General features: G+C 42.0%; 1 protein-coding gene across 1 annotated transcript; it reads left to right on the top strand.

Annotated features, from left to right (window-relative positions):
- Window positions 1-444: 444 nt before the first annotated feature.
- On the top strand, window positions 445-17,669 carry CDK3 (cyclin dependent kinase 3). Its single transcript, XM_083354943.1, has 7 exons — window positions 445-587; window positions 1,961-2,038; window positions 2,696-2,816; window positions 9,342-9,512; window positions 12,189-12,290; window positions 15,677-15,880; window positions 16,288-17,669. The coding sequence occupies exons 1-7, from the start codon at window positions 460-462 to the stop codon at window positions 16,405-16,407; spliced, it is 924 nt and encodes a 307-aa protein (XP_083211069.1). The 5' UTR covers window positions 445-459; the 3' UTR covers window positions 16,408-17,669.
- Window positions 17,670-19,041: the final 1,372 nt, after the last annotated feature.

The following is a 19,041-nucleotide window of genomic DNA, read 5'->3' as shown; positions in this document are numbered from 1 at the left end:
TGGATGTAATCGTTAGTTATGATCATGATGTGAGTACATAAATTGGCAGAGGTCAATCATCATTCATTAACCCTAACCTATTTGTGAGGGCGGAAAGAGTGCAAGACAGCCAAAATAAATGGACATAATGAATTGGTGCATGAAACTTACTGGCAGGCAAAAAAATTTTGGTGAACAAAAAACAAGTTCAAATGACACAATAAATGTTGCAGAAATTAAACATTGTACAAACCAACTTTACTAAAAGAAGCTAAAATGTAAGAAAAAATATGGTAGTCTATTCTAAAGATGTTGTTAAGAGAGGCTTTTAAATAACGTTCATGCAAATTTACAAAGTTGGTTTTGTAGGAGATAAAAAATAATAACAGCATGTATAATATTGAGATGTATAAAAATGGTAAGTTGTATTATTGCTAAACATCTGAGTAAATTTTATAGCACCAAGTCAGAAAGCAAAAAATGGACACATTCCAAGATGTATTCCAGAAAGTAGAGAAGATTGGGGAGGGCACCTATGGAGTTGTGTATAAAGCAAGAAACAAGCAAACAGGCCAATTAGTTGCTCTGAAGAAGATCCGACTTGATTCGTAAGTACTAAATCCTAAACTATTAGTTCATGAGGTTACTCCTAAATCTGCTACTCTTAAACTGATTTTCAAATAGCATTTTGGAAAATGTTTTGGTGTTTCTTGAAACATGTTCGGGATGAGGGAAATGTGGATTTCTAAAAACTCTTCTTGAAGACCTTGGTTAGAATTTTTTCCATAGTGATAATATGACTTTCCTAACAGATTCCAGATCAAGTATATTTTAAGGTATCCCTAACAATATAATAACAAGTATCTCAGGAGCATAAGCTATGATGAATTTAGGCTCAAACTGGATATATGAATATAATCATTTGGTTTTCACAATTTTCAAAGTGGCAGCTCTGCATGCTCACTTTTCCCTTTGAGAAACAACGTGGCCAGATAGAGAAATTGTATCAGAAACCAGGAGCATCTCAAACTATTTGTTAAGTAGTGGGCTCTGGACCGCATGGCCAAGATGGACGACGCAGGACAACAGGGTTCAGCATAACATTCTTTATTGATGAAGCACAGACTTGGCAAACAAAGGGGCAACTGCCTCTCTTATATACCCAGCCAGGTATACTTGGAACCAATCCCATTGTCCGGATTTCCCGCCAAAGACTGCCCTGCCACCTGGTGGTGTCAGTGGCTATCTCTGTGTAACATCGTTTATGTACATACTATATATACATAACACTATTGATATCCTATCTTTTGTTAGAAAGGTCCCCAAATATCCTATCCAGGCACTAGACATATTTGGGCTTATTTATTTTCAGTGAGGAACTGTATTATATTCTCTTATACCATGTCCTGTATGTCAGATTCATAGTAGTGGAATAAATGGGATACCTATCTGAAGGAACGGTCTCTCTGGATCATTTCAGTTAGGGAACAAATATTCTCTATCAGGATGTGCACAGTAATGCCAAATGTTAAACTTGAAAAATGTTTCTCATCCCTGACATTAATTTTATAAAAGTATGGCTGCTTCAAGCAATGCATCAATAATTGATAATTAATAACCTGACCATAATCACTCTTAATATGTGACAGGGACTTCAAAAGCTTCTGAAGTTTGCAAAATTAAATTCTATCTTGCTTTGGCTTCTAAGCCCCTCAATAACAGCTCTGTGCATCCACAGAAGTAATCCATTACTTGCTAGGTCCCCTGGTTTTTAAACTTACGGGGTGATGGTTCATCTTGACAGGTGGGAATTTGTAGATTGAGAGTAGTTATAGCTTTAATTAAATTCATAAATAGAATTGTGATTATGTGACAATCCCCATAAGCAATTCATAGAAGATAATGATGATGAACTATCCTGCCCAAAACATTCCTTGGAAAAATTGGGATTGCTTCATCATAAGATGTTTTTTCCCCACAGGGAGACAGAAGGAGTACCTAGTACGGCAATCAGAGAAATCTCACTGTTAAAAGAATTGAAACACCCAAATATAGTGAGGTAAGAAAAGCTACTGGTCTTTATATCTGCCAGGATATATTCTATGAATATCAAGTATTTTCACAGATAACAATTCCTATATTGTATTTATTCATATATAAATACAGACCCTAACCAGTGGTGGGATTCAGCTGGTTCGCACCACTTCGGCAGAACTGGTAGCTAATTTTTTTGTTGCCCGGGCCCTGAATGGACTTCCGGAAGCGGCATCCACACAGAGAACCGGTTGTTCACCTATTTGAATCCCACCACTGACCCTAGCCTAGCCCTTAGAAGTTTAACTCAATAGTTTGTGTATTGCGATATTATCCCCTGCCTCCAAAGAATTCAGATTGGCTTGCACAATTTTCCTTTGTTGTTATTTGTTTATCTATATTTATTTGTTCAATTTCTATAGCTGTTCATCTCAAAAAAGTGACTCTAGGTGGCAAGCAATCGTAACATCAATGATAAAAACTCTTTGAGAGGTGGGAGAATTGACACATGTCACCCAGTGAGTTTCATATAAAGATATCAAATTGGATTTTCCCTAATCTTAAGGCACCCTACTACACTGATTCTTCTGCTGCTGCTGCATTGAAGAGCTTGCAATAATCATGCTTACATATTTTATCTAAATCTAAATACTGAAGTCACTGGGTTTAATTTTTTTTTCAGGCTCCTTGATGTAGTACATAATCAGAAGAAACTATACTTAGTCTTTGAATATTTGAATCAAGATCTTAAAAAGTACATGGATTCATCACGTACAGGAGAGCTTTCTCTAAGCTTAGTCAAGGTAGCAAGTGACTCAAATACCCTCCCTCACAGGCTCCAACCTGAAGAACTATCCTTTATCGCTCTCTGACAATTAGCTAGCACCAGTGGTGGGATTCAGACAGTTCACACCAGTTCGGCAGAACCGGTAACTAATTTTTTGTTGCCCAGGCCCAGAACGGACTTCCAGAAGTGGCATCCACGCAGAGAACCGGTTGTTCACACGTTTGAATCCCACCACTGGCTAGCACATTTTCAAACTATTTTCAGATTGTTCCTTTGCAACATGGATGTTCAGTTTACAACTCATATACACCAACAATCTTCTCTCTGGCCCATTGCAGTCAACAGTACTTTCTGTCTGCCTGCCAAAAATAAAATGATTGTCACGTTCCTAGGAATGTCATAGCACCCTGCCAGCTATATAATTAGATGTCTTGGAAGCTGCAGGAAAGCTGTTCAGCTAAGGAAGAGAAAAAAGAAGATGGGAGGGGTGGTGGTGATTATGTATATGTATGTGTATGTGTATGTTTAGGTATATATATATATATATATATATATATATATATATATATATATATATATATATATATATATATATGGTTGTAGGAAGGGAGATAATCTTGGAGAAACCACCCAGAAGCCATTAAGACAACAACAGGTACAGACCTGTGCATTGTGCTCAGGGAGGCAGGAAAATGTTAAAAAAAGACAGACTGGCTGACACACACCCCGCACAACTCCTGGGGCAGGGGTTGGCAACCTTAAACACTCAAAGAGCCACTTGGACCCGTTTCTCACAGAAAAGAAAACATTGGGAGCCAAAAAACCCTTTTGACATCTAAAATGAAGATAACACTGCATATATCCTTTTTTTTACCTTTATGCTATGTGTAAAAAAACTATAGTGTGTTGCATTTATGAAATCAATGAACTACTACAAAGAAAACAATTTTTTATGCAGGAGAAAGAGGGGGAAAAAACCTTTCTCCTTCATCCCAACAGGTGAAAACAATTTTATTAGCTTATCTACCATCTTTATATACAGCATAATTATCCCCATACCTTATCTCTTAATTAAAAAAATCAATATACCGTATTTTTCGGACCATAAGACGCACTTTTTCCCCCCCAAAGTGGGGGGGGGGAAACGAGGGTGCATCTTATCTTCCGAAGGTGATCCGTATGGCCAGCCCCAACCTCCGCAAGTGGAAAGCAAGGGAGATTGTCAGGAGCACGAATCGGCACGTGCTGAGAAACGCCGATCTCACGCTCCTGCATTCTCCGTCGCTCGGTTTCAGCTTCCCTTGCTACAAGAGAAAGCAGGCTGAAACGGAGTGAGGGAGATTGCCAGGAATGCGAATCGGCTGATCTCGCGCTGCTGCAATCTGCCTCGTTTCAGCCTGCTTTCTCTTGTAGCAAGGGAAGCTGAAACCGAGCGAGGGAGTTTGCAGGAGCGCGAGATCGGCCGATTCGCATTTCTGGCAATCTCCCTAGCTCTGTTTCAGCTTGCTTTCTGGAAGAGAAAGCCGGGCTGCAGGGCCGCCTCTGCGGGTACTGCTCTAACACGGAGAGGGAAGGACAAAGAGGGAGGGAAGGAAGAAAGGAAGGAAGGAAAGACAGAAGGGACAATGGGACAGGGAGGAAGAGAGAGAAAGAGAGAGAAAGGGAGAGAGAGAAGGAGAAAGAAATAGGGAGGGAGAGAAAGAGAGAGAGAGGGAGAGAAATAGAGGGAGAGGGAAAGAGGGAGAGAAAGAGAGAAAGGGAGAGAGAAGGAGAAAGAAAGGGAGGGAAATAGAGGGAGAGAGAGAAAGGGAGAAATAGAGGGAAAGAGAAAAATAGAGAGGGAGAGAAAGAGAAGGAGAGAGAGAAATTAAATTAGTAACATGATTGTTAAGTGTATCTGGTTTCCCCACTAACTTTGCTTCTCAGAAGGTTGCAAAAGGCGATCACATGACCCTGGAACAATGTGACCATCATAAATATGAATAAATTGCCAAGCATCCGAATGTAAATCACATGACCCTGGGGATGCTGCAACGGTCATAAGTGTGAAAAATGGTCATAAGTCACTTTTTTCAGTGCTGTCGTAACTTTGAACAGTCATTAAGTGAATCATTGTAAGTCAAGGACTACCTGTATCATTTTTTTTCCTTTTTTTGGGGGGGGGTGTCAGGTTTTTGACACCTTGCTGGGTGACTGGTGGTACTTGGACATTGCCTTGTCCTAAAAGTGGTACAATGGATGAAAAGGTTGAAAAGCCCTGTTTTAGTATATTGGTACTATTTGGTTCAGAATATTTTTTTTTCTTGTTTTCCTGCTCTAAAAACTGGGTGCGTCTTATGGTCCGGTGCGTCTTATGGTCCGAAAAATACGGTATATATCATTAAACATTCTTTACTAAAAGTCCGGTAAGGACAACATATATTCATATTCTCTCTCTCTCTTTTTCTCTCTTTCCTCTCCCTCTATCTCTTTCTCTCTCTCTCTCTCTCTTTCCTTTCCCTCTCTCTCTTTCTCTCTCCCTCTCCCTCTTTCTTTCTCTCTTTCCTGTCCCCCCTCTCCCTCTTTTTTTCTCTCTCCCCATCTCTCTTTTCTCTCCCCCCTCTCTTTCTCTTTCCTCTCCCTCTTTCTCTTCCTCTCTCTTCCTCTCTTTTTCTTTCTCTCCCTCTCTCTTTCTCTTTCCTCTCCCTTTCCCTCTTTCTCTTCCTCTCTCTCTTTCTCTCTTTTTCTCTTTCTCTCCCTCTCTCTCTTTCTCTCTCTCTCTCTTTCCTCTCCCTCTCCCTCTTTCTCTCCCTCTTTCTTTTCTTTCCTCTCCCCTCTCCTTCTCTCTCTCTCTCTCTTTCCTCTCCCTCTTTCTCTTTCTCTCCCTCTCTCTTTATCTCTTCTCTTTCCTCCCCTCTCCTTCTCTCCCCCCCTTTCTCTTTCCTCTCCCTCTCTTTCTTTCTCCCTCTCTCTGTGTCTCTTTCTCTCTCTTTCCTCTCCCCTCTCTCTTTCTCTTTGTTTCCTCTCTCTCTTTCTCTCTCTTTCCTGTCCCCCCTCTCTCTCCCTCTCTCTTTTTCTCTCTCCCCCTTTCTTTCTCTTTCTCTCCCTCCCTCTCTCTTTCTTTTTCTCTCTCTCCCCCTCTCCTCTCTCTCTTTCTCTCTTTCTTTCCTCTCCCTCTTTCTCTTTCTCCCTCTCTGTCTCTTTCTCTCTCTCTTTCCTGTCCCCCCTCTCCCTCTCTCTTTTTCTCTCTCCCCCCCCTCTTTTTCTTTCCTCTCCCTCTCTCTCTTTCTCTCCCTCTCCCTTTCTCTCTTCTTTCCTCTCCCCATCCTTCTCTCTCTCTTTCCTCTCCCTCTTTTCCTCTCCCTCTCTTTCTTCTTTCCTCTCCCCCTCTCCTTCTCTCCCCTTTTCTCTCTCTTTCCTCTCTCTCTTTCTTTCTCCCTCTCCCTCTCCCTCTGTCTCTTTCTCTCTCTCTTTCATCTCCCCCTCTCTCTTTCTCTTTCTGTTTCCTCTCTCTCTCTCTTTCCTGTCCCACCTCTCTTTCTCTCCCTCTCTCTCCCTCTCTTTTTCTCTCTCTCCCCATCTCTGTTTCTCTCTCCCCCCTTTTCTTTCTCTCTCTCCTCTCCCTCTTTTTCTTCCTCTTCCTCTTCCTCTTTCTCTCTCTTTCTCTCCCTCTCTCTTTCTCTCTCTCCCCCTCTCTTTCCTCTCCCTCTCCCTCTCTTCTCTTTCCTCTCCCCCTCTCCTTCTCTCTTCCTTTCTCTCTCTCTTTCCTCTCCCTTCCTCCCTCTCTTTCTTTCTCCCTCTCCCTCTGTCTCTTTCTCTCTCTCTTTCCTCTCCCCCTCTCTCTTTCTCTTTCTGTTTCCTCTCTTTCTCTGTTTCCTGTCCCCCTCTCTCCCTCTTTTTCTCTCTCTCTCCCCCTTTCTCTTTCTCTTTCTCTCTTCTCTTTCCTCTCCCCCTCTCCTCTCTCTCTTTTTCTCTCTCTCCCCCTCTCTCTTTCTCTTTCCTTTCCGTTTCTCTCCCTCTCTTTCTCTCTTCTCTTTCCTCTCCCTCTCTCTCGTTCCTCTCCACCCCCTCTCCCTCTCTCCGATCTTCTGCTCACCTGGCCAGCTGGCCTCACACTGTTCTCCGACAAGCTGACACACGTTCTTATTGGGCTGGCTCTCTCCTGCCCTTGGTCTGCCCAGTCCTCTTAGCCCACTAACTAAGTAAAAGTGTGTTTTTTTTTGTGTGTGTGTGTGTGTGTGAGAGAGAGAGAGAGAGAGAGAGAGAGAGAGAGAGAGAGAGAGAGAGAGAGAGAGAGAGAGAGAGAGAGAGAGAGAGAGAGAAGAGAGAGCTGCTGCTTTCTGATTTCTGCTGCTTCCTGCGGAGACACAGCAAGGGCAGGGAGTCCGCCCAATAAGCTTGTCAACTTATCGGAGAACAGTGTGAGGCCAGCTGGCCAGGTGAGCAGAAGATCGGAGAGAGAAAGAGAGAGAGAAAGAGAGAGAGAGAGAAGGGAGGCGCAAGTGCCTCTGTCTCTGTCTCTCTCTCTCTGCAAATGGCGGAGAACTGGGAACCGCAGTAGAAGGCTGAAAGAGCCACATGCGGCTCCAGAGCCGCGGGTTGCCGATCCGTGCCCTGGGGAGGGGAGGGAAAACACAGGTGGACTTGCAAGATTCTGTTACCATAGCCTGGCTCAATAAAGTATAGTTCTAGTATGCCTATGGTTTTATTTTTCTGATTTGATCTACCTCATAGAGTTGACTATGTGCCCCTGGTTGCTTGTGGCTCCTAACTGACTATGTGATTCTTGTGGTCAAAAAGGTTCCCACTTCCTCTTACCTGAAGTGTTGCAAAATCTTTGACATATAATTTATTCTTTTTTGCTCTGGCTCTTGATAGAAAACCTAGCTTTGGTAGCAGTTATGAGGTTGTTATGGGAAGAATTAAATACTTAATCTTTATCCTTCCTGCTGAGATTGCTCTTCCAATTACATCTCCTTTCAAATCTACATGGATTTCTCAACCCATGTTTAGAAATTCATTTTTAACTGTGAAGGGAAAAAAAGATTTCAGGAAATGATCTGGCATTGCAAAAGTAGCAGCTGGGCAAAAGTATTAAACAGTTTTATCTCATACTGTTGTTGTTGTTTTTAAATACAAAATGTTACCTTGAAGCTGTTATTAAAGGAAAAGGGCCCTAGAATGTTGATATTCATATAATATTTGAAAAGCCTATAACATGGTCTTCATTCAAATTATACGTAATTCTCAATGTGGAATATTATATCTTGGTACAGAAGCACTAAGTTAAAAACTAGGAGATGGTGAATTCTAGTCCTGCCTAAAGTCAGATTCATGATCTTGAGCCATCCCTCTCACTCTGCACTAGGAAGCAGGCAACAGCAAACCACTTCCAAAATCTTGCCAAGAAAACCGCAGAGATTTGTCCAGGCAGTTGCCGGTAGTCGGCTCTGATGCAAAGGTACACATATAATGCAGGATCCAATCTGAGCCATTCACCAGGACCAGATATTTATTTATTTTTTTATTTTATTTTAATTCCATTTATATCCCGCCCTTCTCTGAAGACTCAGGCGGCTTACAAGCTTAGCAGTAGCCTTCATTCTATGTATATACCTGCTTATTAGGGCTTTCACACACACACCCCAAGCGGCATTATTACAAAGTCTGCTTAATTGCCCCCAACAATCTGGGTTTACCTACCTTGGAAGGATGGAAGGCTGAGTCAACCTTGAGCCTGGTGGGATGCGAACCTGCACTAATTGCAGGCAGCTGGTGTTACTTAAGGAGGCATTAACCCACTGCTCCACCAAAGCTCTTGGTGGGCATTAGCCCACTGCTCCACCAAGGCTCTTTAGCTTTCCAAATTTTCAAATTCATGCTGGAGCCCATCTCAGGGAACTCTGTCTCTCTCCAGCCTGAGTCTGAAAGCTTGGAAGACTAAACCTCTGGTCCCGGTGACCGATTCAGATTAGATCCTGCAACATTATCCTGGGATGTGTATATTTACCTTTGTTTGTACATACATTCTGCTTGTAGCACCTAGGCTTTGGACCAGTTATTTGATCAATGTTTATGTATTATACATGTGGCAGTTGTAACACCTGCCATTTGTTCTGGATGCATATGAGAAGATTCAAGATTACAGTTCTTCTGCTTGAATAGGATTACTGAGGGAAAAGCTTTGTTCCAGTCCCTCCTCCCAGAATTACAGTGCCCAAGTCCACCGTGCTTCTCCAGATCACCCAAATTGTTGTTTTTTTTAAAAAAGGGGAATAGTGTCGTTCTCCAGGGCTAAAAAAGGTACTAACCTGGAATCTGTTTATTTTGTTTGCTAGTTAAGGTTAAGATATCTAGTTAGCAAAAACGTAGACAATCATTACATGACGTTTAAAATATATATTCTATTCTAACCTTTTGCTATTACTTAGTAGCTGTCACTATTTTGGAAGCACATATATGGTAGCAGAATGTTGAGATACATCATATTTCGCTTAGGAAATGATGTGTCACCCTTATAGTTTCTTCATATGTGTTCTCTGAACTTTTTTTTTCTTTCTAGAGCTATCTTTACCAACTGTTACAAGGTGTAAGCTTCTGCCATTCTCACAGAGTTATCCACAGAGACCTGAAGCCACAGAATTTGCTCATAAATGAAATGGGAGCCATCAAACTAGCTGATTTTGGCCTAGCTAGAGCTTTTGGAGTTCCCCTACGTACCTACACACATGAGGTAATGTCTGTCTCTCAGTTATGTAGGTTGCTGGGTCAGCCCTTGAAAAAAAATCACAGAGACAAGTGTACTTGTAAGAAAGTGGGAGTTATTTATTTTATTTTTATTTTAATCCCATTTATATCCCGCCCTTCTCCGAAGACTCAGGGCGGCTTACAATCTAAGAAGCACAAATCAATGTGTTTAGCAATAGCCTTCATTCTATGTATACGCCTGCTTTATTAGGGCTTCCCCCCCCAAGCGGCATTATTACAAAGTCAGCTTATTGCCCCCAACAATCTGGGTCCTCATTTTACCTACCTCGGAAGGATGGAAGGCTGAGTCAACCTTGAGCCTGGTGGGATCTCTTGAAATTTACCATTAATTTTTCATTTTTAAGTATGACAAAAGGGGAATTTGTTAAACACATAAGGAGTAAATTATGTTAGGGTTGTGACAATGCCGACTGGTGGCCCCCAGGGGGAGAGCGTTCTCTGTGGGCGCACCGGACTTATGGAATCATCTTCCGGTAGAGCTCCGGATGGCGCCCGACCTCCGCTCCTTCCGGCGCGACCTTAAAACCCATCTTTTTAAGGAAGCGGGCCTGGCCTGATGGGACGGGGTGGGTTTTGTTATTATGACGTTAATTTTAAATCTGTACTATGGGCATTGTTTAATCATGTTTTAATTAATTTTAACTTTTGTATCTGTTTTTTATGTATTGCCCTGTTAACCGCCCTGAGTCTCTTGAGAGAAGGGCGGTATATAAATTAAATAAATAATAATAATAATAATAATAATAATAATTTCAGAGACCAGAGGAATACAAGAGAGAGGTCTGTTTAAAAGATTTGGGCTCTTCTATTGCCCAAAGCAGACTGATGCTAGAAGATGTGTATAGGGGCCATAAGACAAAGGGTGGACCCCTGCCAGTATAGAAAGGGCAATAATCTCGCCCCATAAGGATCACCTGAGTGCAACAGATAGAATGGTTGTTGCAGTACGTTAGAGTTCACCCAGGGTAAAACTGCTGCCTGCTTGCAGAGAAAAACAATAATGCTAGAAGGGGATTTTAAACTGTCTCAGGTTTGGTTTGGGGATGAAATGAAGGCAACATCATGCTTTGTTCAAGTACAAGTGGAGAAAAGCCCAGAATTTGACTAATCATGGTTTATAACATGGTTTATAAGTCATATCAAAAGTAACTGCATTGTGCTCTATCAACCTAGTTGAGATTTTAGATCAAGATTCATATAAGCTAGGTAGGGAAAACGTGCAGAGCACAGCTTCTGGAATGTTTTTTCTAACCCCTTATAGCACCTCTACTCTGGATCTTATGACTGGGAAGGAAGTGTGTGTGTGTGTGTATCTTTCTGTGTGTGTGTTAGTGTGTTAAATGGAACAGTTGGCAGCATTGGAGGACTGGGGATGGTTGTTTTTTTTTTTCCAGTGTAGCTTCCGGTCAGATTCTGCTGATTTTTGAGTTTGATCTTTCTTTGGGGGCTTCCCTTCCATTAAATATGGATCCATTCTAGTCTGTTTTCAGGGTTATCCTGAAGATGGATCCTGAGCTCTTTTGTGGAATATCTTCGAACATTCAATTGGGTTGGAAAGAATAAAAAGTAATTCCCTTGGGATCGTTATGGCCATTATTCTTCTCAACCACTTGCATTATGTTATTTGGCAACCATGAAGGAGGCAAGGGTCCTTTCAGGGAGTAGAGCAGACAAGCTTATTTTGCAAATGGAGGAGGGTAAAGGTAAATTTTGTAAAACAGCCAATCTCCACCAGTCTAGAATGGGAAGGTGTTAAATTAGAGAAATGATTTATGTCTTTTTACACTCTCTATGCCAGACATGTCAAACACAAGGCCCGGGGGCCGGATCCGGCCTGCAAAGTGGTTTCATGTGTCCCGCGAAGCCATCCTGGAAACAGAGAGGGAACAGCCCCCACTGCCTTGGCCCTGGCCCAGAGACCCTCCTTCTGCCAGAGACCTTCAGATCTGTCCCACTCCTGCCCAGGCCTCCATAGGCACCCTTGAGGCGAACGATGTAGAACTGGCCACGCCCACCCAGTAGGCCATAGGCACTCTAGCCACGCCCACCCAGTAGGCCACGCCCACCCGGCCATACCCACCCGGCCCCCTGAGGGCAACCGCAATGCTGATGCGGCCCTCAATGAAATTGAGTTTGACACCCCTGCTCTATGCAGCCTCTAAGACTTTCATATGAACTGGGATGTGAACTTTCCTGGATTTTTGGTTATAAAAAATGTGTGTCCCAATATATCTATCAATTTGATAGAAATCTCTGTTGAAGCCACCTAACATGGTTGATCCAGGACAGAGTTTTTTTTCTTTTTCTTTTTTGGCTTTTGAGGCTATTCCTCCACCAGATCTTTGGCCTGTGTTTCTGTCCATCTCCCACATTATACTGCTTTTTCTCCTACTGTGAGGTGCAGTGCTTTGCAGTAAAGGGGGAAAGTAGAAGAGAGAGAATATCAAGGCATACAAAGCTTCTCTGACCACCAGTAATAGAGGATGTTAAATTCCAGCAGGTTGCATAGAAGTAGCTTGTAGTAAATGACTTGGAGAACTCAGTGTGCTTTGGACTTACGGCTCAACAGTAATAAACATTTTTAATTAAACCTGAGAAGGTCTTATAAATCAAACAAACCATTAAATTTGATTCCTTTTAGGTGGTAACCTTATGGTATCGGGCTCCTGAAATTTTACTGGGTTGTAAATATTACTCAACAGCTGTGGATATCTGGAGTATTGGCTGTATTTTTGCAGAAATGGTAACTTTCTTCATTTTTTTCTGTTTCAGAGAAACATTATAATCACAATATACTGTATTTTCCGGCATATAAGACGACTGGGCGTATAAGACGACCCCCGACTTTTGAGAAGATTTTCAAGATTTTTCGTCTTATACGCCGGAAAATACTTACATGCCAGTTGCGAAGTGTCTGACACAAGCCCGATTCAGACCCGTCTGATACAGATGGTGCAAAGCCCTGCCGGTTCCCGCCTGACGCCGGATGGCTCCGCCGGTGCCGCCTCAAGAGGGAAGGGCGTGAGGCGCCTGCCACGGCTCCCCGAGGACTCCTTAGCAGCCGGGGAGCGCGCGTGTGCACAGGACTGCCCTGCCGGCTCCCGCCCAACGCCAGCCTGCCCTGTTTCCTCCACAGTGAGAGGGGAGGGCGTGCCTTCCCGGGCTCGTCGACTTGCAGCCACACCGGAGCCGAAAGGGGCTTTTCCTTCCACCCACCCTTTGGAATAAACGCAAGAGCTCCCGGGGTCTGGTGTTTGCATGGGGGAGGGGAAGGGGCTTAGAGGCTCTTGGGGGTGGGAAGGGAGAGTCACGTTGGAGGGGGGACTGGACTAAGGAGGCTTGAAGTTGCTTTGCAAGAACGGGGGCGCTTGATTGATTTATGTACTATTTTCCGGCGTATAAGACGACTGGGCGTATAAGACGACCCCCCAACTTTTGAGAAGATTTTCATGGGTTAAAAAGTCATCTTATACGCTGGAAAATACGGTAAATGATGAAAAATACATATGCAAAGAAGTGCTTTGTGAGTGTCCATGTGTTTTTTTTAAAATGCCCTTTTCCTCATCACTGCACATCCTAAAAGATATCATGAAACATATCTTGCTTTCTCTTCCTATTGTTTCTAATTGTTAAAACCCTAATTTGAGGTTGGACAGTTTTCTTCTGGCAGTTGCAGAGGCCATGTCTGATGATCTTTATCTTATCTTTGTCTTTATTAGACTTATATACCGCCCTTCTCCCGTAGGACTCAGGGCGGTTCACAAGGTTTTTAAAATAACAATACAACAATTACAAAAATTAAGAACAGTTAAAATAATTACATTTAGACCTTGAATAAATATAAAACCCCAATTAAAATCCAATTAAAACCCCAATTAATACTCTCAGTCCAGGCCAGAAAGCTCAAAGAGCCAAGTCTTCAGGTCCCGGCAGAATAAGCGAAGGTCAGGGGCAGTCCTAAGCTCTACGGGCAGCTGGTTCCAAAGGGCAGGCACACCCACAGAGAATTCCCTCCCCCTGGGTGTTGTCCGCCCGCAATCTTTTACTGGCGGTACCCTGAGAAGACCCTCCCTGTGGGAGTGCACAGGACGAAGGGATGTCATGGTATTACTGAAGAATTTCTTTTTTCTTTAGTTGGAGGAGTTAAAGAAAAACAATATGCATTAAGCCTAATGGAACAATACAAGGATAGCTTCAGGATGGCAGTGGGACTACAAGTAGCCTTTGGATTGCCTTCGCCTATCCTAGAGAGGTGGTTAGTTTTAGCAGTTGTAAACTGCTAAAAGGAAGGGTGAGGAAGATTTAAAGGAAATTCAGCAAAAGCAATAACAATAGCACTTAGACTTATATACTGCTCCATAGTGCTTTATAGCACACTCAGTGGTTTTACAGAGTCAGCCTATTGCCCCCAACAATCTGGGTCCTCATTTTACTGACCTCAGAAGGATGGAAGGCTGAGTCAACCTTGAGCTGGTCAGGATCGAACTCCTGGTTATGGGCAGAGTTTGCCTGCAGTACTTCATTCTAACCACTGCATCACCACGGCTGCTAAATCCTTATGTTTCAGTATCATGTGCCAGCATACCATTAAAAGTTTACGCTTTAGTTTACTTCATTAGTCTTAAGTCTCAGCATCTAACTAAATTCCCTCAAGCTTCATACATAATCTTTCTCTTTGCTTTTTGCCTACCTACACTGTTCATCCGTTCGTAAGGCTGGAGTACAGTACAGAAGCAGCCACTGGAGGTTGCTGGTGTCTAAGAGAACAAGCTTGATTTTACTAAATACCAAAATAAACGTGTATAGAGTCCTTCTCCTGGCATCTTTTCCAGTGCTGTATTTTGAAATGGCAGGAGTTCATAAATGTAGCCTATGCTTAAATATTAGTTTCCAAAGATAATTTAATCTAATTTCTAAACTTCTCTCTACAAGGGGTCAGTTAGAGCTTTAGGCAAAAGAGCTCTAGGCTCTTTCTGGGTGGTCGGAACCAGGAAAATGATAGAACCAGAATTTAAAAAAAAAAGTTATTTGAATGGCTCATTTCCAACTAAAGAACAATGGGAAACTGCATAATTTTTGCCCAGGAGGTTGTTTAAATTTCACTCCCCCAAACCGAGCTACTGAAATGGAGACAATCCCTCCTGTGTGTTTTTCAGCACATGCATTTGTTACACTTGTTAGTTTGCAAAAATATCTCGGGAGCTTTGTAACTGAAGGTCGGTTCTAAGAAGTCTAAACAAACCCACTGAAATTCTTCAAAGGTTTTCTGATCCTCTTGCCATTGTTCCTCTGTTGCACTTATAAACCGATATGAATTATGAAAGTGCAATTATATCACGTGGGGCCTTTTCCCAATAGCTCTGACAGTAGCTGCATGTTGCCATAGTGGATGGATTTCGGAGAGGGAAATTAATTCTAAGTGGAGGCAGGATTAGATTAGACTAGCTCCAAAGTACATTATGCAGGCACGGAAAGAATAATGCCTAACCTGAGCCCAGGGCATGTGAGGCAAAAGGGCTCACATGTACGTTGCACACACGATCTACAAAACCACTTCAGTTCAGAGGAAGTATTAACTGCTCTGGTTTGTAATAAATCAGAGCAGCTTCAGAAACTGATAGACTGACTTCCCCAAAAACAGCCATTGTGATGCAAAACACTGAGGTCTAAAAGCTTACAAAAGCTCAGTATAATTCAGTTTCATGTATTAATATACATGTCCCGATGAATAGAATAGGTGTTGGGTTAAGATATTCCTCTTGAAATGTAGAATCCTAAAGTATTTTCAGAATTTTATCACCTGTAATGCTTTTGGTCTTTCTAGAAAAAATCTAGCTGTGGTGTCACAAAGTTGATGGTGGAGGGAGCAGAGGAGAGACAGAGAATATCAAACTGATAATTAAGAATTTTATGAATATTTTGTAAACAGTGTACTGGAAGAGTTGTAGACTCGTAGAGGTCTGTTGCTCTTTTCCCATTGATACTTGATAGGCTATTAGATAGGTCTGTCCTGATATACCAGACTTTTTATAATGGAAACATTTTATTTGGTGAGAGTAATGTTACCCAGAATGAAGATCATATATGTATAAGGATCCAGGTGAATGAACCTTTTTCTTCTTGGTCCAGGTGACTAGAAAAGCCTTGTTTCCTGGAGACTCTGAAATTGACCAACTATTCCGGATTTTCCGCACACTTGGTACTCCCACTGAGTCACTGTGGCCAGGAGTCACAAATCTTCCTGACTATAAAGGAAATTTCCCCAAATGGCCAAGGAAAGACATGAAGGTGATCATTCCAACCTTGGATCAAGACGGACGAGACTTACTGCTGGTGAGTAGAAGACTTGTAAAGGGGTTAGGGTTGTTTTTTAATAATGGGGGTAAGAACTGGAAAGTGTCCACTAGAAGAATTGAAATGTGCCCAACATACGTTTTTGAAATTCAAAGGAAGGCAATTTCTAATTTCTATGAATTATGACCTCTCTGCATGCATTGACAAATGATCTCACTTTTGTATGAACAAGAATATGCGAGGCAGCTTGCTAGATCGAGCCAAAGTCCCATTTAGTCAAGTATAACCGTAATTAGCAGGGCAGAAATGGACTAGCTTAAACCTCTTTGTTCTTTTTGTCAAAAATGAGGATTGCAAAGGATTGTTTCAGGACTACTTGAATTTTCATTGAAGGGCAGGATTTAAAGATTGAGGCATGCTCATATTTCTCTTTTTCTAAATTACAGCAACTACTGATGTATGATCCCAACAAGCGAATCTCAGCCAAAGCTGCTTTGAACCACCAGTATTTCTGGCAAGCTCCACGGGATGCTAAACAGTGTGTGGTAGAACAGTATGGGTCATGAGATCAAGAAGTTCTGGTTAATGCTTTGCTGGAAATAGCTATGGGATTGTCTCATTCTAAACAACACAGCAAAGGAGCAGCTGTAACTACCATTAAAAATGTTCTTGGCCTTTTGCCCAGTTTAATATTCACGCAAACATTTTGACAATTGTAAATGGTACAGATCCTTCTAAGGACTGATAGTTCTTCTTTAACAGGTGAAAAAGCTTAATGTTTTTAGTATATGAAAAGGAGCAGTATGATTTGCTATCTGAGAAGTAGAATGAGAAAAAAGTTGTAACTAAATCCAGTTTCTGTAATATATTATTCACTCTTTACTGTAGTTCAAGTACTAGCGTTACAAGATATGGTTATTATTATTTAGATTAGACTAGCACATCCTACAGTAGCCTAGGTGATGTTGATTTTTCTTTTTTTAATATGAACTCATGCTGTATTTCACAACACTATTGAAAATTAACCATGCTAAAAAAAATGTATGTTTGTGTGTGTGGGAACTAGATATCACAGAGACACACTGAAGTATGATATGCTTGAGTGTCTTTCTGTGTGTATCCATCATAAAAACAAGAACTTTGTGTCATCTAGACCAGGGGTGTCAAACTGCCACACCCACCCCATTGCCGGCAATGGCAAAAAAGTCAAGATACGCTGCGAAGTGTGATGTGATGTTGCAAGTTTGGCACCCCTGATCTAGACTATTAAATAATTAAGAGGCTTCTTTAGCTGCAGTTTGGGTTTTCAGTAATATTAGAATTTTAGTTTCTAATTAAATAAAAATATCAAAATCTGATAATCCATATGCCAAAATCTGAATTAGTGTGTGATATAAAATAAACGAATAAATAAACACTTGAAAAATTTTATTTGTTGATTTTAGCCAAATATATGGGTTGAAGGTAGAGACTTTGAAATCTCTGGTTTCTGATGGAACCTTGACAATATATAGATGGAAAGAGGGAAGCCCTACACTGATTCAGGTTTCCTCTTATGGTCCCTTGTGCCCCCTAAAATGTACTTTAGAGAGCAGTATAGGAAATTACAGTAGATAAAGAAAATCTGGAAGAAGTCAGTGAGACGTCTCTGTTCCATTATGCAAATACTGTAATTATTATTATTATTTTTGCGTTTGTAGAAAGGCAACCTAGCATCCAACAGTAGTTCTTTTCTATATTTTAAAATTGCTGTTAATGCTTAAGAAATTTTATCATTAATTGCTGATGTTGCTGTTAATATTCCTGTTTACATAAATAAAAAGTGCTTCAGTAACTTTTGCATTAATGAGTTTTGATTGGTTGTAAAATTAATAGCATCTATCGACCAGGGCTTTTCAACCAGTGGTACGGGTACCACCTGTGGTACATTGGCACCTGGCAGGTGGTATGCAATGATCCTAGAAAGGCGGTAGCAGGGGGGGGAATGAGCTGAACCGGTGGCAGCACCCCACAAGCCTGAGTGAGAGACGGCTAGAGCTGCAGGGTTATCAGGGCTCAGCAGAAGTGCCAGGATCAGTGCTTCTTTGGATCTGTCAGAGCTCAGCGGAAGCGCCAGGATCAGCGCAAGGCTCCAGCTGGAGCTCGGTGCTGATCCTGGCGCTTCTGCTGAGCCCAGAAGAAGCGCCAATCAGCTGGAATGTTGCAGCATCTCCAGGGTCTTGTGATTTACATTCAGATGCTTGGGGACTGCTTCATATTTATGATGGTCACAGTGTCCCAGGGTCATGTGAAGTGACCCAAACCTGCTGCAAGCACACAGCAGAGGGGGGGGGGGAGAAAATAAAAACCAAACACCCCCACCCCTCCCCCACTGCCAATCCTCAACAGAAATGCTCACAAGAATGAAAACCTTGGACAGGAGGAAGAGCTCGGCTGTGTCTTGCTTGGCTGTGGCTTGGGGGGGCACTTTTTCCAGTGCCATTGTTAGTTTGAACAGTCACTAAGCGAATTGTTGTAAGTCGAGGACTACCTGTACTTCACTTTTTTCTTTTTTTTTTCTTTTGGCCATCAAATGTTTTGACACCTTGCTAGGCGACTAGTGGTACTCGGATGTTGCCATATCCTAAAAGTGGTACAATGGGTGAAAAGGTTGAAAAGCCCTGCTATAGACCACGCAAAAGAGACAATCAACCAGCCCCAAAGAGAAAAAGACTCCAGCACCTCTCCACCAGTAATCAGCATCAGATCAGCATAGATTAACTCCAAGGCCAACTTCAGACCAACAATCAAGTGAGCAATTCCCCAATCAAGAAACTGCCACAGACCCATTAGTAAATAGCCCAACCAAAGAATTCCTAAGACAGCCCCCACCCACACAGACAGGCAAGACAACAGAATATAAACTGACAGCAAACAGCACTCCTTACTAGCACTGATGATGTAACCTAGTTAGGATAATGAAACGTCTGCAAGAAAACAAGCAAGCTCAGTGAGCACCAAGAACCCTCACCATCAAAGATAGCTGTAAAAGGGGCACTTTGAAGGCAATTATAATCAGTATCCCTCTTTTGAATGTGAACTACTATATACTATAACAAAGCAGTGAAAAACGTCATAGCACAGTGTCTAGTTATTATTATTTTATTATTATTAATCCCATTTATATCCCGCCCTTCTCCGAAGACTCAGGGTTGCTTACA

The sequence above is a fragment of the Vipera ursinii genome (genome assembly GCF_947247035.1).
Source record: "Vipera ursinii genome assembly, chromosome: 2".
In the NCBI taxonomy this organism is placed as follows: Eukaryota; Metazoa; Chordata; class Lepidosauria; order Squamata; family Viperidae; genus Vipera; species Vipera ursinii.
This window is presented reverse-complemented; position numbering and strand designations above follow the sequence as displayed.